General features: G+C 47.3%; 1 protein-coding gene across 4 annotated transcripts in view; it reads right to left on the reverse strand.

Moving 5' to 3' along the window:
* The window catches only part of LOC107386332 (protein turtle homolog B), a 132,410-nt gene that overhangs the window by 105,287 nt on the left and 4,801 nt on the right, over nt 1-22,322 (reverse strand). For all 4 annotated transcript variants that reach the window (XM_054730484.2, XM_015960643.3, XM_015960642.3 and 1 more), the window contains exon 2: nt 950-1,141. In XM_054730484.2, the coding sequence (XP_054586459.1) occupies nt 950-1,141 (192 nt within the window). The remainder of the gene's footprint in view (nt 1-949; nt 1,142-22,322) is intronic.

Here is a 22,322-nt window from a genome sequence, read left to right on the forward strand (position 1 = left end):
AAACTTTCATCTTCCTGAAAGTGTGCCTCTCTCGTCCCTCACGGTTAAAAATACTTTTCCTAAGACTGTCTTGCAGTTTTTGAACAGCTTGTTTTTTTCTTTTGGAGGCCTTCTCTGTGTTAGGCTTCTTAATTAAAAGGTGAGACTTTCATGGCCCCTTTCTGCTTCCCGACACAGGTGGGAAAATCCACCTCTCTTGATTGGCTGTGGCTGCAGGATGAGGGAGTGCACACATACACAGTTACCATGGTAACCACAGGAGCCTGCAGCACATGCACTCTCTGCCCAATGAAGTTAGCTCACTGTATCAGCTTGAGTGCAGCCAAAACAGAAAATTGCATCCTAGAAACATGTACATGAAAACAATCTGCTCGAGGATGAGATGTGTTATTATGTTCAGTAATGTTTGAGTTTCCATGGCAACGCAGTTCACAGAAAGCTAATTCAAACATCCCTGAACTTACGACTTCAAATCTCTAATTAACTTTCTGCTTGAACCTCAACGTCTCTTTAGCTAGAAACACCTAAATGGTCACATGACCTCGGACTGTAAAACGGACTGCTGTTCATCCCGCTCCTCCTCACTCGGGCTCTCTGGTGATGGCGAAGCTTCACGAAACTCCCTCATAATGTCTGCAGCCTATTGTAGCTCAGAATGTTGTCAGAGACATTCATGCCTGCTTCCCTCCTCTTCATCGTTTATCATGTGTCTGGAAGAGGCTTTGATGGGCCACAAAACTAATATTTAGAAAATTGCAAAATCGTTTTTCAAGTTTGCTCAAATCATGCTGTTATACACGGAGCTGCATTTCACAAGTGAATGTGTTCATCATAAAATAAAACAACTTAGTATGAACTGTTGATGGATTAGGAGCATTTCTCAGGGCTGTAATGAAGATGTCACACTCTGCAGGATGGAGCCACAATGTAACTGTATGTAATAGATTACCAGCATATTCTGGGTCCACATGAGGAGGGTAGAAGCGAAAGTTGATGAAGAAAGGGATTGACATTCCATACTTGAACCACTCCACCACATAGGGTTGTCCATTCAGGGGCTGAGACACGTCGCATCTCAGGATGATGCTCTCTCCTGCACGTGCTGTCACAAACTGGGGCTCCCCTCGCACTCCGTGGGCACCTGAGGAAAAGTGTGCACAGGTCAGGTGCAGAACTCTACACCAAATAGCAGAAGACCTGGTTCCTTCCTGGATCGTCTGCTCTGCTGTGGGATTCCCAATTCTCTGGGTTTGGTTTACAAAAGCTCAAAAGATTCAAGAAGTGTTACCACTCACATAGCCAGTTCAGATGAAGATGGAAAGATCAATGAGGTTGTTTATTTAATTAATTAGTGACATAATCCATGGAAACCCTTCAAAGTAAAAGAAATCTCACAAATAAAAAACCTGAGTCAAACACACGGTAGGAGTAATGCAGATGGAATCACACATGTTCAAGATGGAAAAGCTGCAAGAAACAAACCAAGTTTCACCCATAAAGAGTTTCGGTGTAAAAACAAACGGACAGCAGCACAAAAACAGTAAAAGAGAAGATTTATCTCAGAGAACTTTGTAAAGAGAAACTACTATAAAAAAATGTGTCAGTAATACACATTCTTGTAAAAATGATCTCAGCCATCAATGTTTTCTGAAATGATCCATTACTTTCTGAGTCACAGAGCACATCTTACAGCTTCTCAAGGTCTCCAAGCTAATTTCACGGAGACTAAAGCCAAAATAGCATCAAAACACGACAGCTGCAAAGGAGCTTCTCAATAATCACTTGTAATCTCACTGTAGTCAAGGTCTTAACTTTTTATGAATGTAACTTCATCTAGATTAGTATCTGCACCCTTGGTGCCTCAGAAAGTAAGTGTTAGGGGTAGATAAACAGCTCTATAAGAAGTCATGTTAAAACTGATAGGCCTGCCCAGTCTCTCAGCCTCTCCAGTTGCAGGTGATGGTCAACAGTGTCAAAGGCTGCAGTCAGGTCCAGCAGGACCAGAACAGAACAGTCCCCTGCATCACTGTGAGTCAGAAGGTCATTAGAGACCCTAAGAAGAGCTGTTTCAGTAGAATGAGCTCTACGAAAACCTGACTGGAAGCTATCATAGATGTTATGTTCACCAAGAGCAGCTGTGAGTTGTTTAGCCACAACCTTTTCCAAGATTTTGGAGATGAACAGAAGTTTAGAGATGGGTGTGAAGCTGCTATGGAGAGAGGCGTCAAGACTCGGTTTTTTAGAAGCGGGTGGATTACAGCATTCTTAAAGTAAGCAGGGACCTGACCAGAATCCAGAGAAGCATTAATTATAGAGAGCACGCTGGGACCGATGGACTGAAAAGCACTTTTAAACAAAGATGAGGGTAAGATGTGGAGGGGGCACGCAGAGCTTTGTTTTGCTTTTCATTTAGCAGGTTGTTGTCATTGGGTATAGTTTAGGTAGAAAACGTGGATTCTATCATTTAGATGAATCTCCTTACGTTAAGTGAATATTAAGCATGTTTTTGGAAGAGCTTTGTTGCTGGAACTGCTCGTGGACCCGGTACCGGGTTCAAGTTGTGAGATGCATAGAAATGGCACTTTAGAGCCTCCTAGTGGTCATATCTGGATGCAAAAATGTTCCCAACCAAATAAAAAAATTCACCAGCTGCCACTGGTGGTTGGCTGCATATGGTGGGTCCTGTGGAGAATTAAACACAAGCTACAGGACCTCTAAAGGAAGCCCAAGTCCCCTCCCCTTCCGGTCGGCTCATGGGTCCTGAGAACAAAGGAAAAATGAATGTAAGTCAACGGGGTCAATTTTTGACCCGCCTTGCCTTATGCCCTTAATCACACATACATTACTCCACGTTCAGACCACTCGCTTTTGTTTCTGCCTCTCTGGACATAAACCAGCCTGTTCCAAAACTGTCCTGAATCATGAGGACAGCTTCAGGAAACCATGCAGTGTTTTTATCTCAGAGTAGCTTTCATGCTCTTAAATGCAGATAAACGGAGACGGAAGTGATGCCATCAACATTAGCCCTACTCTGACAAAGGCGACAGCGAGAGCCAAAACATGTCAGCAAAAGGAAGAACAAGCTCCGTTTCCTCTGTGATTAGTGATGAACCAGAAAATCGGAATCAGATAAGGAACACAGAATGAACGTTACAAAGATGTACAAGGAGGAAATGCAGATCAGCATGAGAGAAATGCAAAAAAAAAAAAGCAGCCACGAGGGAGACAAGGTCATGGGGCAGCTCTTCTGTTTGTGCACATTTTGTCCAAAGTGTAACACTTATATAAAATATTAGGAGTAAATCCAGCAGAGTGCATGGACAAGTCCCTCACAACCACATAAAACATGTGGTTGTTTGTCTTGCCAGAGCCAGAGCCGGTTTGGTTTCATTATTAAGCTGCTTTGGCTAAAGGTATCAGCCAAATGCATTAACAGAAGCTCCTCCAGAGAAACCTGAGCATTCCTATACAGGGAGCAAGGTCAGCTATTCTAAACATGACTGTGAGTTCATGTAGCGCTGTCATTCACTGATCGTGTGTTCTGCCTCCCAAACACTTTACAGTTTGGTGCAGCAGCCGTTGCTCACATACAGCACTGTGGAAAACTATTAACCCCCCCCCCCCCACACACACACACACACACACACACACTCCAACAGATTCCTTCTGTTTTTGCTTTTATGTCAAACTTCAATGTTTTAAATCAGCAAACTAACGTCCGTATCAGACAACCTAAGTAAACACAAGATGCAGTTTTCAAAGGATTATTTAACTTTTTTTCCCAATCAGCCTGGTGTTGTGGGAAAAGCTAACGGACACCTAAACCCTTTTCCTTGCCGAACCCTTAAAGTTAACTCAGCCCAGCTCAGTGTGGGTTGCTTTTCCAGGTTAAAGCTGTTATGGCGAACCTGCAGACAACGTGGTTCTGAACACAAACTGGGGACAGAACACTCACCCTTCCCCTTGGGTATCTTCCCTGGATCCACGTCCACCCAAACTGGAAACCCACTGTGGCGGTGTTTACAAGAGGAGGGGCCACTGGGAGTCAGCGGGCGATTATAAGGGACAACGCCGTGGCTACGAGACAGAGACGGAGTGCAGACGCGAGGAGCTGGGTTTGCTCCCGTCTGCTGTGAGCGTGGCAGCTACACTGTACCTGTGTGTTCAGGTGAAATAAAGCTTAGTTAAGAAGCAGAAAGGTGTGTGTGTTTGTGTGTGTGAACCCCGTGGTAACGAGTCTGTTACATTTGGCACCAATGTGGGGCTCACACACACCTCCCCGACATGTAGAGGCCTGAAGGCAGAGGACTCCGGCACCATGCAGTCGCAGACACAGGACGCATCAGGCCCGCCTGTTGCTGTGTTAAATGGTACTGAATGTCCTGTATTTGACTTCTAGATTCCTGGAACCCCCCAAGGGGCTTTACAACACAATCAATCATTCACACGCTGGCGGTGATGAGCTACATTGTAGCCACAGCTACCCTGGGGTGCACTGGCAGAGGTGAGGCTGCTGTACACAGGCACCACCGGTCCCACTGAAGACCACCAGGGTTAAGTGTCTTGCCCAAGGACACAACAACAGCAACAGACCGAGTGAGGCTGGAACCTACAACCTTCCGATTACAGGGCAACTACTTAACTCCTGTGCCACCATCACTGGATGTTAGCACACATGACAAGGCTGAACTGTGAGGCCATGGATCGCTGGAACGAGTGGATGGGAAGCCTGTACAGACGAGCGGAGCAGCAGACAGAGGTTCTGTGGTGGTTGGGGACCCAGACCAGGAGAATGGTGCCAGTCGCAACGGCGTGGAACCCCATCTCCATCCTGGTGCAGCAGAGGGGGACCACAGAGAACCACCTGACAGCCCTGAGGCCCGAGAAGACACCAGAACATCAGATCCTGGCTTGTCCCAGCGCTGCACCAACGCTGACCTCTCGACGCAACCTGTCGGCATACAGAGAGCAGAAGCCCTGGACGCAAGCTCGCTCCCTCATGGCTGAAAGTGCGGCAAGGCGGGACTGGGATGCTACTGGGACTACTCAGTGTCGGAAACAGAAACAGTAAATTAACCCTCTCAGGCTCTAAATAAGTGTTGATAAAAGGACGAACAACTAAGTCCTTCAGGGGTACTTCTGAGTTAAAACATGCTCATGAAATACGTACGTGGAGTAACCAGGTAGGTAGGTTTTAACGCTGCAAACCTGCAACGCCTGCCTCCAGAGGGTTAAAAGTTCTGTCGGCCCAAACAGCACGCCAGCCTAACTGGTAAATGATCGGCGTGTCAGATTGCCAGACCATCAACCATCATGGCTGGCTTGAGCCAGTTTTTAAGGACAAAAATCACAGAGAAAGGATTTTTTACTTGTTTTTTATCATAACGGGTCACTCTGAGTTTAACACGCAGGCTGAACATGAAAATAGTCTCCTACACCTATTTCCTGCATTAGCTGCTGATAGAAAACAGACGGTGAAACTCTACGATTAGAAAAGCCTGACAGATCTACGTCACCTCTACGTAACACTCATGGACTCATCCATCATGGCTGTTGTTGGTTTACCTGCTGGAGGCTTAAATCAGAATCAGTGGGTGTTCAACGAAGATCCTGCCTTTCTTGTCTCTGATTGGCTGGAAGGGCTCTCCTACGATTGGCTATTTCATGTGACAGCATATCGCGTTCCCTCACTAGGTGCAGGATTTTTATGCCTGCAGCCAGAGTTTGAGGAGTTTTGTGAAGACAGTCTGAGCCCACTCTGTTCTACGAGCTGTCCTGATGTCACACATGCGTGAAACGTATCTGACAACATAACCAATCCCATCATCGCTGCAGGTCCTACCTGCAAACATTCAGATGTATTTAAGAGTAACAATATATAGGGAGGGTGACAGAAAACATTACTACCAAGTCACTTTTGTACTTATTTACTACCCTCCAATGGTGTTAACTAGAGCTGATTTAATCTACCAGCTTTTACTACCCTGTGGAAACGTTTAAATAATCTTATGGATTACTGCATTTAGAAAGCTGTCGTTGTGCTCTCTACGGAGTGTCTTTGCACTCTAAGACTAAGAGTGTATCAGGAGACGTTGGTGGGTTTTAACCCTCTGGAGGCAGGTGTTGCAGATTTACAACGGTAAAACCTACCTACCTGGTAACCCTACATACGTATTTCATGAGCATTTTTTAACACAGAAGTTCCCCTGATGGACTTAGTTGTTCGCCCTTTTATCAACACTTATTTTGAGCCTGAGTGGGTTAATAGGAACGTTCTCCACACCTGCTGCTTACAGCAGAGATCTGAGCAGGTGTGATTCTCCCAGTGGTGACCCACCACCACCACTAACACAGCCTCTTTACCCACTTTCCCTCACTCGCACTCCTATGTGTGAGCACAATACTTCAGACGGTGCTACATGTTGATTGGCTGCTGGTGACATCATCCCAGATTACAGAAAAACAAGCCCTCTGGAAGGTATGACTTCACTGTTTGGAACCGATGAGACAGAGACAAAGCAGCAGAAGCAGAAAGAACACACACACAGAGAGAGAGAGAGAGAGAGAGAGAGAGAGAGAGAGAGAGAGAGAGAGAGAGAGAGAGAGAGAGAGAGAGAGAGAGAGAGAGAGAGAGAGAGAGAGAGAGAGAGAGAGAGAGAGAGAGAGAGAGAGAGAGAGAGAGAGAGAGAGAGAGAGAGAGAGAGAGAGAGAGAGAGAGAGAGAGAGAGAGAGAGAGAGAGAGAGAGAGAGAAGCTTAGCTCATTTACAATCAAAGACTCAGGTGAGGACGGATGAAAACCACTGAGGTGCACACTCACAACCGCTCACTATGAGGTTCCGAATGTGCCAAAAATGTGTCTATGTATTTCTGTGCGTCTCTATGTATTTGTACGCACACTGCACTGCGTTGCTGTAATGTGTGTCTATGTATTTATATGTGTCTATGTCTATGTATTTAAATGTGTCTATGTCTATGTATTTATATGTGTCTATGTCTATGTATTTATAGGTGTCTATGTCTATGTATTTATAGGTGTCTATGTCTATGTATTTATAGGTGTCTATGTCTATGTATTTATATGTGTCTATGTCTATGTATTTATATGTGTCTATGTATTTATATGTGTCTAAGTAACGACAGACTGAGACAACAGCACGTGACAACAGCACCAGACAACAGCACGTGACAACAGCACCAGACAACAGCACGTGACAACAGCACGTGACAACAGCACCAGACAACAGCACGTGACAACAGCACCAGACAACAGCACCAGACAACAGCACCAGACAACAGCACGTGACAACAGCACCTGACAACAGCACGTGTCGACAGCACGTGACAACAGCACCTGACAACAGCACCACACAACAGCATGTGTCGACAGCACGTGACAACAGCACCTGACAACAGCACCAGACAACAGCACGTGACAACAGCACCAGACAACAGCACGTGTCGACAGAGAGTAACGACAGACTGAGACAACAGCACGTGACAACAGCACGTGACAACAGCACGTGACAACAGCACGTGACAACAGCACCAGACAACAGCACGTGACGACAGAGAGTAACGACAGACTGAGACAACAGCACATGACAACAGCAGGTGACAACAGCACGTGACAACAGCACGAGACAACAGCACGAGACAACAGCACGTGACAACAGCACGAGACAACAGCACGAGACAAAAGCACGAGACAACAGCACGTGACAACAGCACCTGACAACAGCACGTGTCGACAGCACGAGACAACAGCACCAGACAACAGCACGAGACAACAGCACGTGACAACAGCACGTGACAACAGCACGTGACAACAGCACGTGTCGACAGCACGAGACAACAGCACGTGACAACAGCACCAGACAACAGCACCAGACAACAGCACGAGACAACAGCACGTGACAACAGCACGTGTCGACAGCACGTGACAACAGCACCTGACAACAGCACCAGACAACAGCACGTGTCGACAGAGAGTAACGACAGACTGAGACAACAGCACATGACAACAGCACGTGACAACAGCACGAGACAACAGCACGTGACAACAGCACCAGACAACAGCACGAGACAAAAGCACGAGACAACAGCACCTGACAACAGCACCAGACAACAGCACGTGTCGACAGAGAGTAACGACAGACTGAGACAACAGCACGTGACAACAGCACATGACAACAGCACGTGACAACAGCACGTGACAACAGCACGTGACAACAGCACGAGACAACAGCACGTGACAACAGCACGTGACAACAGCACGAGACAACAGCACGTGACAACAGCACGTGACAACAGCACGTGACAACAGCACGTGACAACAGCACGAGACAACAGCACCAGACAACAGCACGAGACAACAGCACGTGACAACAGCACGTGACAACAGCACGTGACAACAGCACGAGACAACAGCACGTGACAACAGCACGTGACAACAGCACGTGACAACAGCACGTGACAACAGCACGAGACAACAGCACCAGACAACAGCACGAGACAACAGCACGTGACAACAGCACGTGTCGACAGCACGTGACAACAGCACCTGACAACAGCACGTGTCGACAGCACGTGACAACAGCACCTGACAACAGCACGTGACAACAGCACGTGACAACAGCACGTGTCGACAGCACGAGACAACAGCACGTGTCGACAGCACGAGACAACAGCACGTGACAACAGCACCAGACAACAGCACGTGACAACAGCACGAGACAACAGCACGTGACAACAGCACGTGTCGACAGCACGTGACAACAGCACCTGACAACAGCACCAGACAACAGCACGAGACAAAAGCACGAGACAACAGCACGTGACAACAGCACCTGACAACAGCACGTGTCGACAGCACGAGACAACAGCACGTGACAACAGCACGTGTCGACAGCACGTGACAACAGCACGTGACAACAGCACCAGACAACAGCACGAGACAAAAGCACGAGACAACAGCACGTGACAACAGCACCTGACAACAGCACGTGTCGACAGCACCTGACAACAGCACCAGACAACAGCACGTGTCGACAGAGAGTAACGACAGACTGAGACAACAGCACGTGACAACAGCACATGACAACAGCACGTGACAACAGCACGTGACAACAGCACGTGACAACAGCACGAGACAACAGCACGTGACAACAGCACGTGACAACAGCACGAGACAACAGCACGTGACAACAGCACGAGACAACAGCACGTGACAACAGCACGTGACAACAGCACGAGACAACAGCACGTGACAACAGCACGAGACAACAGCACGTGACAACAGCACGTGACAACAGCACGTGACAACAGCACGTGACAACAGCACGTGACAACAGCACGTGACAACAGCACGTGTCGACAGAGAGTAACGACAGACTGAGACAACACTCGGAACCTCATAAAATACGACACACATTACAGCAACGCAGTGCAATACATAGACACACATTACAGCAACGCAGTGCAGTGAGTGTACAAATACATAGACACGCACAGAAATACATAGACACACATTACAGCAACGCAGTGCAGTGAGTGTACAAATACATAGACACGCACAGAAATACATAGACACATTTTTGGCACATTCGGAACCTCATAGCTCACAACACATTACGCTCCATCCCCCTCGGGACTAGTGTGTTATGAGTGTGTGTGTGTGTGTGTGGGGGGGGGTGCAGGTGACTGAAACACTAGAGAGTAAAACAAACTTCCACGAGGCCACCATAGCTAGTAGAAATATCATGCTGATAGCATTATAATAAAAGAATAAAGTGTGATTTTTTTTACATCTCTGGGTTTTTTGGTTGTGTTTAATGAAGAATGAGGAAGTGGAGTCAGGTGGGTGTTTGTACAGCTGAGACCAGATTTAAGTTTTAAAACCTGGTAAAAATCAGGAGCCCTAATAATCCCCCCACACACACACACACACACACACACACACACACACACAGAGTGCAGCATCGTTGCGGGAACCTCTCGTCCTAAAAGATCAATGATTCCAGTCCGAGTCCTACCTGGAAATCTGAGGTCACGACCCTGCCGAGGAAGCCGTTACTTCATGACTGGTGATCAACCGTAAATCTCCCAATAAATCAAGAGCCTCACCTGGCTCGTTTCCCTCCTTACCACATCAGCATCACTGCTGCACATCCACCTGTCGATCCTCTCTCCTTCCTTCACTCATTCATGAACAAACTCAGTTACTTTCCCTGTCTGAGCTCCGAAATGCTCCCGCTGGTGGGAAATGTTTTATTCCAGGAAAATCATTAGCATGGAAACGTTATTCATATTAAACTTTATAAAAAGAAAAATATTCATATTTTGTCAAAACAGAGAACACCTAAACAGTTCAAGGGACATGGGTAACTGAGCATTGATACTGCTTGATTGGTTGAAGCAGCAGAAGCTGTGCTGCACACAGGTGGTGACTTGTGACCAGGTGACACACTTCTTCCCTTCACAAACTTATGCTTTTAACTAATTGACACTTAATATCTATATAAGTGAGGTTGTGGGTGCTAAACTAGCTGCTGACATGTTCTGCATCTCGTAAGGGGAAAACCGTGTGCTGAACTTAGCACTGATTTACGAAGTGTTTAAAAGTTTTGACCTCTAAATGTGAATGCTGCCTTTTTCTTTTAACTAGGTTGATATGCTGCCATGCTAATTACCTCAAGACTGAAGATAGGATGTTAAGCTAAAGGATTTCTTTTGGGAGTATGATCAGGTATCGTATAGTTCCATCCGATGAATGTTTAATGGGCCTGGAGAAGTCTGCATGTAGGAAGCTGACGGAGCTGCATCAGTGAGCAGTGCTGCAAAATGAGCCTGAGAGGAAGCCAGCCAGCCCAGGATGGCGGGATCAAAGGAAGCAAAGGGGGAGGGGAGGAGTGGGCGCAGCGAGTACATCACAGAAGGAATATAAATGTTACCTAGCATGCAAAATAGCACATGTGTATTACACATACACACTACCACTCTAAAGCCTTCATAAATGGATTTTATGAGTATAAATCATAAGTTTAAAAAAATATCTAAAAAACAATTTTCTCATGTTCATTTGGTGAATTATTTCATATTCCAACTGACATCACGGTGTAATAAAAGAAGTTACCAGCTTCATCAGCTCTGAATCAGAGACAGGAAACTCTCAGCTGATCACAAAAACACAAATAAACGCTTTCCCCTAAATCTCACTCGAACCGGAGGAATAAAGATTACTTTAGTGGTTTGTGACATCGTTACAGTAACAATATGAAGCAGACGGAAATAAGACACTGCACACACACTGGTGGTTATGCGCTCCAACGTAGCCACAGCAGCCCTGGGGTGCACTGACAGAGGCGAGGCACCACCGGTTTCTCAGACCACCACCTTCAACTTTAACCTTTCACCTGTTTAAAATAACGACGTTACTAAAAAGAGTAGTTTTGTTTTCAGTAACAAGTAATCTAATTAATTATGTCTTCTTTTATCAAAACGCCGTTTCCGTTACTGATAAGAAAATGCGTGCATTACTAATTCAGCAGCGCGGTGTGTTGATGCCGCCATCAGCTGACTGGGAGCTAAAGAGGCGGATGTTTTCATCCAAGCGCATCACGGCCGTGAAGAACGAGGAAGACGTGATGAATAGTCTACGGCTGCAGACTGTCCCGAAGGTCCGCTCACCTGTTCACCGCTCAGATCTTTTACCTTCCTAGATCATCCAACTGTAACCTGTTCCTGATCATTTCTTTAGTCCCGCTGTAACGCTGATACATCTGTCTCAGACGTCATGGTGCTCAGGTGTTATCAGAGCTACCTGTGTGTCTTTACCACCGAGCTTCAGCTCTTCTGGGTTTGGGTCTGACCCAAGTTAGTAAAGTTAAGTCCTCCATCAGATTTGTGCCTCTTCTAGTGTCATTTTGAAGGATTTTTATTTATTTATGTAACCATTACTAGATTACCAGCAACAAAAATGCTACTTGACCCAGATTCGAAATCTTGGTGTTATCACTGACTCAGACCTGAACTTCTCTGGACATATTAAGGCTATAAATAAATTAGCGTTTTATTACCTTCATCAAATATCAAGAGTCAGAGGTCTCGTGTCCAGACCAGACTTAGAGAAACACATTCATGCTTTTATTTCCAGTCGGCTGGACAATTGCAATGGTCTTCTAACTGGTCTTCCCAACTGCAGCTCGTTCAGAATGCTGCTGCTAGAGTCTTAACAAGAACTAAGAGAATGGAGCACATCACTCCTGTTCTTGGATCCCTACACTGGTTACCAGTAAACTACAGAATAGATTTCAAAGTGCTCCTACTAGTTTATAAATCACTCAAAGGCATGGAACCAAAATACATGTCAGATCTCATTCCTGTAAATACACCCAATAGGGCTCTGAGATCCTTAGGAAACAATCAGCTGGTAGAACCTCGGGTCAGAACCAAACATGGTGGAGATGCATTTAGTTACTATGCTGCTCACGTATGGAATCAGCTCCCCCTTGACCTCAGATCTGCCCCAACCCTAGTGTTGTTTAAAACAAAACTAAAAGCCCTAATGTACTCATCAGCCTTTACATGAATTGTTTCTTATGCTGCATCGTCTCCTCTGTAATCTGTGATGTAACTTTGTCTTCTCCTTTGGCTCTAAACTGTAATTCCATTTGTGTGTATTTTAATTTGTGTTTTTATGTGTTTTCATATCATGTCCTGATAATTGTAAATCACATTGAATGACCTCCTCCTTGAACCGTCACCTTATCGTGGTGGAGGAGTTTGAGTGCCCTAATGATCCTAGGAGCTATGTTGTCTGGGGCACTTAGTGCCCCTGGTAGGGTCTCCCATGACAAATTGGTCTTAGGTGAAGGGTGAGACAAAGAACGATTCGAAGGATCTTTCATGGCGGTTAAAACGAAGAGTCGGAGTACCCGGCCCGGAGGGTTACCGGGGTCCCACCCTGGAGCCAGGCCTGGGGTTGGGGCCCGTGAGCGAGCGCCTGGTGGCCGGGCTTTCGCCCATGGGGCCCGGCCGGGCCCAGCCCGAACCGGATACATGGGCTCGTCCAACTGTGGACCCACCACCAGCAGGAGGAACATGAAGGGTTCGGTGCAATGCGAATCAGGTGGCAGACCAAGGCGGGAGCCTTGGCGGTCCAATCCCCGGACAAGAAAACTAGTTTTTGGGACATGGAACGTCACCTCGCTGGCGGGGAAGGAGCAGGAGCTTGTGGCAGAGGTTGAGCGGTACCGGCTAGATATAGTCGGACTCACCTCGACACATTGCATTGGCTCTGGAACCCAAGACTTGGAGAGGGGTTGGACACTCTACTTTGCTGGAGTTGCTCCGGGTGAGAGGCGGAGGGCTGGGGTTGGCTTTTTGTTAGCCCCGAGACTCTCTGCCTGTGTGTTGGGGTTTACCCCGGGGGACAAGAGGGTAGCTTCCTTGCGCCTTCGGGTCGGGGAACGGGTCCTGACTGTTGTTTGTGCTTATGGGCCAAATATCAGTTCAGAGTACCCACCCTTTTTGGAGTCCCTGGGACGAGTGCTAGATAGTGCTCCATCAGGGGACTCCATTGTCCTGCTGGGGGACTTCAATGCTCACGTGGGCAATGACAGCTTGACCTGGAGGGGTGTGATTAGGAGGAATGGACCACCTAATCTGAACTCGAGCGGTGTTTTGTTATTGGACTTCTGTGCAAGCCGCAGTTTGGCCATAACGAACACCATGTTCGAACATAAGGATGCCCACCGGTACACTTGGTACCAGGGCAGCCTAGGTCACAGGTCGATGATAGATTTTGTAGTCGTATCATCTGACCTGCGGCCGTATGTTTTGGACACCCGAGTGAAGAGAGGGGCGGAGCTGTCAACTGATCACCACCTGGTGGTGAGTTGGATCAGATGGCAAGGGAACATGCCGCGTAGACCTGGCAGACCCAAACGCATAGTGAGGGTCTGCTGGGAACGCCTGGCAGAAGAACCTGTCAAGACGGTCTTCAACTCCCACCTCCGGCAGAGCTTTGACCACGTCCCGAGAGCAGTGGGGGACATTGAGTCCGAGTGGGCCTTGTTCCACTCTGCGATTGTCGAGGCGGCTGTTGCTAGCTGTGGTCGTAAGGTGGCCGGTGCCAGTCGTGGTGGCAACCCCCGTACCCGCTGGTGGACACCAGAGGTTCGGGGAGCCGTCAAGCTGAAGAAGGAGGCCTACAGGGCGTAGCTGGTCAGTGGGTCTCCGGAGGCAGCAGACAGGTACCGGATAGCCAAGCGGGGTGCAGCAGTGGCAGTTGCCGAGGCAAAATCTCGGGCGTGGGAGGAGTTTGGTGAGGCCATGGAGAAAGACTATCGATCGGCTCCAAAGAGGTTCTGGCAAACTGTCCGGCGCCTCAGGAGAGGAAGGCAGCAACTCGCTCACACTGTTTACAGTGGGGATGGGGAGCTGCTGACGTCAACTGAGGCTATAGTCGGACGGTGGAAGGAATACTTTGAGGAGCTCCTCAATCCCACCAATGCGCATTCCGAGGAGGAACCAGAGCTGGGAGGCCTGGGGATGGACTGTCCGATCTCGGGGGCAGAAGTTGCTGAGGTAGTCAAACAACTACACAGCGGCGGAGCCCCGGGGGCGGATGAGGTTCGTCCTGGGTATCTCAAGGCTATGGATGTTGTAGGGCTGTCATGGTTGACACGTCTCTACAACATTGCGTGGTCATCGGGGGCAGTTCCTAGGGAGTGGCAGACCGGGGTGGTGGTCCCCATCTTTAAGAAGGGTGACCTGAGGGTGTGTTCCAACTATAGGGGGATCACACTCCTCAGCCTCCCTGGAAAGGTCTACTCCAAGGTACTGGAGAGGAGGGTCCGATCGATAGTTGAATCTCAGATAGAGGAGGAGCAATGTGGTTTTCGTCCTGGCCGTGGAACTGTGGACCAGCTCTATACCCTTGCAAGGGTGATGGAGGGGGCATGGGAGTTTTTCCAACCAATCCACATGTGCTTTGTGGATTTGGAGAAGGCTTATGACCGTGTCCCCAGGGGCACCCTGTGGGGGACGCTCCAGGAGTATGGGGTGGGTGGCTTTCTGTTAAAGGCCATTCAGTCCCTTTACCAGAGGAGCGTGAGTTTGGTCCGCATAGCCGGTAGTAAGTCGGACCTGTTCCCAGTGAGGGTTGGACTCCGCCAGGGCTGCCCTTTGTCACCGGTTCTGTTCATCACTTTTATGGACAGAATTTCTAGACGCAGCCGTGGTGTGGAGTGTGTCGAGTTTGGTGGCAGGAGAATCTCGTCTCTGCTTTTTGCGGATGATGTGGTCCTCCTAGCTTCATCCAGCTCTGACCTTCAGCTCTTGCTGGGTAGGTTCGCGGCCGAATGTGAAGCGGCTGGGATGAGGATCAGCACCTCCAAATCTGAGACCATGGTTCTCGACCGGAAAAGGGTGGCTTGCCACCTCCGGGTCGGGGGAGAGGTCCTACCTCAAGTGGAGGAGTTTAAGTATCTCGGGGTCTTGTTCACGAGTGAGGGTAGGAGGGATCGGGAGATCGACAGGCGGATTGGTTCGGCGTCTGCAGTGATGCGGACGCTGAGCCGATCTGTCGTGGGGAAGAGGGAGCTGAGCCAGAAAGCCAGGCTCTCGATTTACCGGTCGATCTACGTCCCAATCCTCACCTATGGTCATGAGCTTTGGGTAATGACCGAAAGAACGAGATCGCGGATACAAGCGGCCGAAATGAGTTTCCTCTGTAGGGTGGCCGGGCTCAGCCTTAGAGATAGGGTGAGGAGCTCGGACATTCGGGAGGGACTCGGAGTAGAACCGCTGCTCCTCCGGATCGAAAGGAGCCAGTTGAGGTGGTTTGGGCATCTGGTCAGGATGCCTCCTGGACGCCTCCCCGGGGAGGTGTTTCGGGCATGTCCTGCCGGCAGAAGGCCCCCGGGTCGACCCAGGACACGTTGGAGAGGTTACATCTCCAATCTGGTCCGGGAACGCCTTGGGGTCCTGCTGGAGGAGCTGGTGGACAAGGCCGGGGAGAGGACGGCCTGGAGCCCACTAGTTGGGATGCTGCCCCCGCGACCCGGACCCGGATAAGCGGAGGAAAATGACGACGACGACATTGAATGACCTCTGTGTTTGAAATGTGCTCTAGAAATACAGCTGCCTTGCCTTGCCTTACTAAAAACACACAGTTACGTGAAGTCGGAAAAATTAGGACACTGTGCAAAATTACATTTATTTGAGTGATTTAACTAGACTGCAAGACCATTTAAAGGCTCAGGAACCTTTACAGGTGTTTCTATTTGCAATTAGAAATTTTAGCTGATTGGGGTCTTGTTAAATATTACACAGTGACATTTTAATAGTCTAGGTTAGTGTAATGTTCCTGTTTGTAGTTCCTCCTGTTAAGTGCCCATTTATTTCAGTTTTATAAAAATCATTTGGACATTCATTTTATTATGTTCCAGTCATTTATATTTCACTTTTGTTGTCATTTATAGTAAATAAGTCAGTTTAATTAAGAGGGGAGCCATTTTCTTGCATTCTTTGAAAACAGTAACGAAATTGTTATTTTTCTTGGTAATTAGTTACTTTTATAATCTTGTAATTCAGTAAGTGGCTGAGTTACTTTTTTGACAAAGTAATCAGTAACTGTAACTAATTATGTTTTTTAAAGTAATGTTCCCAACACTGTTTAAAAGTAGCAGAGTTACTCATATTTCAAATCGTTTCCGTCCTCGTGTGGCTCTGTTGAGTGACGTGTGTTCTCGTGGCGGGAAGAGGTCATTAGCTTACAGAGGCGACTCTTCGTTCTCCGCCATGACGTGCTTCCTTTTAAGGTGCTTGTGCATTGCTAGTGCTCTGGTGAAAGGAGAGTTTCACTTTGCAGATTTTGCACTCTACATACGCTTTTGTCTTTGAAAAATGCTCCAAAACTTGTGAGCTATGTTGTCAACTCGCCGTGATGTCCTATTTCTCTGGCTGAGCTGGATGGCCACTACTGATAAAATAAACATCGACTATTAAATTTATAGTCGACTTTGTGGTTTGTCGATGTCATCCCTGATGAAATGACTAATTGTGGCAGCTGTTACTCTCCCTTCGCTGTCCGGTTTATAATACCAAGCTGGAGAAAGCTTGGGTTAGCCTACTAGCTAACAGCAGCATGCTATGGTGTCCGAATCCCTGTCTGCCGTAAATTGTGTGAGGTAATGGTGTTGTTTTCTTCTTGTATTTGGTGTTTTAAATCCAACCTTTTTCACCCATTTCAGATCTTTTGAGATCAGAGCGTCCCCAAAGGAGGGGGAGAAACAACGACTGACCAGTCACAGGTCAAACTCCTAACCTCTGAGCAACCTTAACCCCTTTTTTCACCAAACATTTCATCCATTATTATGTGTGCCAAGTCACAGCAAAGGTAAAAATAAAGACAAAATCAAGAATCACTTAAAACCTACAAGCCTATTTCCAGAAAAGTTGAGTTTTATTTTTATGCAAAAAGAAACTAAACATGTTGTCACACAAGTACAAAGAAAAAAATTGTGTAATTCAAGATATGGTAAACAAAAAGCCTAGAAGTCTAGACCAACTGTTTTAGTTGTTTAGTTATTGCAGGTCGGTATAGCCACGCTCCATTGTAGCCTCAGCAGGTCTACCATTGGCCTGATCAGTTTTAGGTCTGTCCAATCACCAGGGCCGGATTATCATTACAGGGGCCCCTGGGCACAATGTGCTTAGGGTCCCGCCCCCACCCCACCCCACCCACCTGGCCTCCCCCAACATTACTGTCACCTAATAGCACTTTTTAGACATTTCATAACATTGTCAATATTAAAAATCGCTGGTTAAATCACCTGTGCAGCAGCTCATCGATATTAGATGTATTATTATTATTATTATTATTATTATTATTATTATTATTATTATTAATTGTAACATCACAATAAGATACTTTTTAAAACAGCTGGTGCCAAACTCTGAAAATGAATGAAGGTTTTTATTTAATAATTTATTTTACATTTGGAGTGTTTATTAGTGACCCACATGGCAGCCCAAAATGATGTTTCTTTTAATATTTACATTTGTGATGGGGCTTTTCTTCTGAGTGATTTGACTTGTGTGATTATTTGAAAGCTTCTCAAAACTTTTGAACCTGTAATTTGATGGTTCTATTCCCCTAGTCAAAGCACGGGTATTCAGTGATAAACTGTGTAAATGGAGCTGGCACGGTGCTTGCTGCCCAATAAATTTTCTTCCCACAACCTTTCCCGGTGCTCCAGATTTCTGATGATTCCTACAGTGTGCTCACTTAATGAGCAGTGGGTGGCTGTTTGGCAAAAACAAAGCTGCTGACCAAGAAAAGGCAGACTCTCATTTGCACGGTGGATTTAAGTCCTGTGGGGGTTGAGCTTTTTTTTTACTCAAGGACAAGTTTATTGGAGAAATGTTTTACTCCTCATTATTGATTGCACTGGATTGTCAGAATATTCCATTTGTTTAGCTGTTTTGTTGTGATTGGCACGGCCGGATTATACTAGGGGCAAACTGGGCACAGGCCCAGGGGCCCACAGCCACAAGGGGGCCCACGCAAGCAGCAGTCTTAACATTGGAGAAAAAAAGTTGTAATTAATTTTGCTCCCACATTTTCTAAGTTAACACACATTTCTTTTAACAACGGTAGTTTTTGCAACTTTACTGCCTGCTTCAGCCCTCTCCCCCCTCCCCCGCGCAGCGGCCGCAAACTCACTGATGCACCTGCAGCCTCTCAGAGTTCCTGTTGATCTAAACATTGAAAGAATCATTTAATTTTCTGTTCCTAACTTCTGATTACCTCCAATGGTGTCTGTTTGTTGCTACCAGGTACAAAAACAAACTTGTTTTTATTTGACTATTTTTCTGTCCCGTCTGTTTATTATCTTCCTGCATCTCCTCTCAATCCTCAAGAAAAACTGCTACCTGACTTCATATATATTCACCTTATGAGTTACTTTTGAACTGCAGTTCTAAAAGATCTACCAACTGCAAATATAGCGGAGTGCGCGCTGCGCGCCGGCCACACCGGTGCAGAGAAGTCTTCGGAGGATGAAACGGTGATGCGCTCGCTCCGCAGCAGCGAAACGCATCAGGCACAAATAAAAGACAAGGAATGAAAGGATGTTAAATTTGTTTTTGAGGTGGCGACACTTTGATAATGTTACTGTGGCCGTGCTCAGGACACATCTGTCTGGAGCGTGTCAACGATCAGAGCTCTGCGCCTCTCAGCTCTAAATAATCACCAGAGAGTCCACATAGATAATGTAATACAAGCAGTACCAGGATCATTTTCGGGCTAAAAAATAATGCGTTTGTGGCCCTGCGGATTTTTCTAACTCTACCAGTTACAAATTGTGAAGGGGAATGATCATTTTCACAAATGGCAAGAATAAAAAGTGAACTGAGAACAACACAAACTCAACAGCGCCTCAGTGCACTGTCATTGATGGCTATTGAATCTCAGCTTGTCAGGAATCTGGACTTTGATGACATTGTAAATGAATTTACTAATAGAAAGGCCAGAAAGCAGTTTTTCTGAAGGCAAGAGAGGAGACCAACAAGAGGAGACAAAAAGAGGAGGAAGGAGACAGGAGACAAGAAGAGGAAGGAAACAGGAGACAAGAGGTGGAAGGAGACAGGAGACAAGAGGAGGAAGGAGACAGAGGACAAACAAAAAACATGCAGATATTTCATCTTTGCAAACTTTTCAATAACTGCATAATCTTTTAAGTAATTCTGCGTTACTTTCTGTTGTAGTTGGACAGTGGGATCTCTTTTACAGCAGACTCACTCGCCCCCACTGTCCCACAGATTGACAACATTTTTGTTAGTACAGACTGAAGAGAAGACAGGAGCGCTGTGAGGAAGAGAGAGACAGAAAAAGAGGAGAAAAGAGGGGCCCTAAGCACGTTGTGCCCAGGGGCCCCTGCAATGATAATCCAGCATACTGCATGTTTCTCCCTTTTCACAACATTCTTTGTAAACCCTAGAAATGGTTGTAGGTGATAATCCCAGTAACTGAGCAGATTGTGAAATACTCAGACCGGCCCGTCTGGTACCAACAACCATGCCACGCTCAAAATAGCTTAAATCACCTTTCTTTCCCGTTCTGACATTCAGGCCCTGTCCACAAGTAGCCGGGGATCTGCCAAAACGTAGATATTTTTCTACGTTTTGGCCTGTCATCCACAAGAAAACAGAGTATTTTCACACGAAAACTGATCTTTTTAAAAACTCTGGCCAAAGTGAAGATCTGCGTTTTCTCCGTTTTGGGTGTCTGCGTGTGGACAGACAAACACGGAGTTTTAAGGTCCGCAACGTCACTTTCCGCGACAAAAAAAAATGCTGACATCACGTGTGCGACCTGTGTTTACACTAGCCGACAGCATGGATGCCCTCAGAGCTGCGCTCACTTTATCAATTGTCCAAGCGCTTTTTGCTTGTTTGTTTTTACAAGCGGAATTACTGCTCTTTGCGGAAGACCACAGACGAAGGACGAGGTTAAGAACGGGGGAAGTACTGCCGCCTACAGGTATGGCATGTCCTTAACAACGTATTTATCTGGGTACGTGTGGACAGAGTTTTGTCACAATCTGCCCCTGCCCGCCTGTCTGTGTTCCTCTCCTGCCATGATTACCCTTATTGTTCTCACCTGTCCCTCGTTTACCTGTCCACGTTTCCCTAATTAGCCCTCTGTATTTAAACCACCTGTTTTGCCCCTGTCCTTTGTCAGTTCATTGTTGTTGCTGTTTGCTGGTGTCCTGTTCATCCCATCCTGCCATTAAACCATTTTTACTTTTACCGAAGCCTACATTTTTCCTCCGTTCAGCTCATCCACACATGGTCCGCCGTCTCCACCTCCTACACCGTGACAGAATGAACTGACCAAACCGGGACCTGTGGTGAGCATTTCTAAATCTCCCTGGAGGATTTATTTTTAATTTTTATTTTTGTCCTTTAGCAGAAGGAGATTCTGGCCCAGGGTGTTGGCGCATCCTACCTGTTCTCCGGGGTGGTCACGCCTCTGGGTGGGTTTCGGCGCATCCAGTTCATTTCCTGCGGTGGTCGGGCCCTTCTCCTCTCCTGCTTTCTGCCCCCGTCCCGTTTGTCTCATGGAAGCCGCGGATCCTGGAGCTCTGAAGGAGTTACACCCCCTACGCACGCCATCATTCTCCGGGGTGGTAGGGTTGGTCTCCCTGCTCTTCTCCTGCTTCCCTGCACCCAAGCCTCTGCCTGAGACCCAGCTAATCGTGCCGTGTACCTGCTCTGACCGGTTGTCGAGCACCTGCCGCCGAGCTGGGTTCCCTCGCATCGCTCCTGCCGTTCGTCCACTTCCTGGTCCACGCTGTGGGGCTTATGCCTGCAGGTCTCGTGCTGCTGCAGCCTCTGCTGGGTCCCACGCCTGCTCCTGCAGCCCCTGCCGGGTCCCACGCCTGCTCCTGCAGTTCTCTGCCTGGGTCTCACGCCTGCTCCTGCAGTTCTCTACCTGGGTTCCACGCCTGTTCCAGTCCAGTCCATGTTCTAGTCCAGTCCATGTTCTAGTCCAGTCCATGTTCTAGTCCAGTCCATGTTCCAGTCCAGTCCATGTTCTAGTCCAGTCCATGTTCTAGTCCAGTCCATGTTCCAGTCCCTGTTCCGGTCCTGTCAAGTCCCTGTTCCGGTCCTGTCAAGTCCCTGTTCCGGTCCCTGTCCAGTCTCCGAGTCCCCGTCCAGTCCCTGTCCAGTCTCCTGTGTCGTGTGGCCTTATGGGCCTCTGGTATCCGCCCTTAAGGGGGGGTACTGTCACAATCTGCCCCTGCCCGCCTGTCTGTGTTCCTCTCCTGCCATGATTACCCTTATTGTTCTCACCTGTCCCTCGTTTACCTGTCCATGTTTCCCTAATTAGCCCTCTGTATTTAAACCACCTGTTTTGCCCCTGTCCTTTGTCAGTTCATTGTTGTTGCTGTTTGCTGGTGTCCTGTTCATCCCATCCTGCCATTAAACCATTTTTACTTTTACCGAAGCCTGCATTTTTCCTCCGTTCAGCTCATCCACACATGGTCCGCCGTCTCCACCTCCTACACCGTGACAAGTTTTGTTTTAAAACGAGGTGGTGTGGATGCAAGTTTTTGGAGGGGCGGATATTAGTTTTTTAAAAAAAACCTGCTACATGTAGACTAGGCCTCAGTTTGGAGTTCAGGAGATTGTCTTGACCAGGACCACACCCCTAAATGCATTGACGCAACTGCCATGTGATTGGTTAATTAGAAAATTGCATTAAGGAGAAGTTGAACAGGTGTTCCCAATAATCCTTTAGGTGAGTGTG

The sequence above is a fragment of the Nothobranchius furzeri genome, chromosome 10, assembly GCF_043380555.1.
Source record: "Nothobranchius furzeri strain GRZ-AD chromosome 10, NfurGRZ-RIMD1, whole genome shotgun sequence".
Lineage (NCBI taxonomy): Eukaryota > Metazoa > Chordata > Actinopteri > Cyprinodontiformes > Nothobranchiidae > Nothobranchius > Nothobranchius furzeri.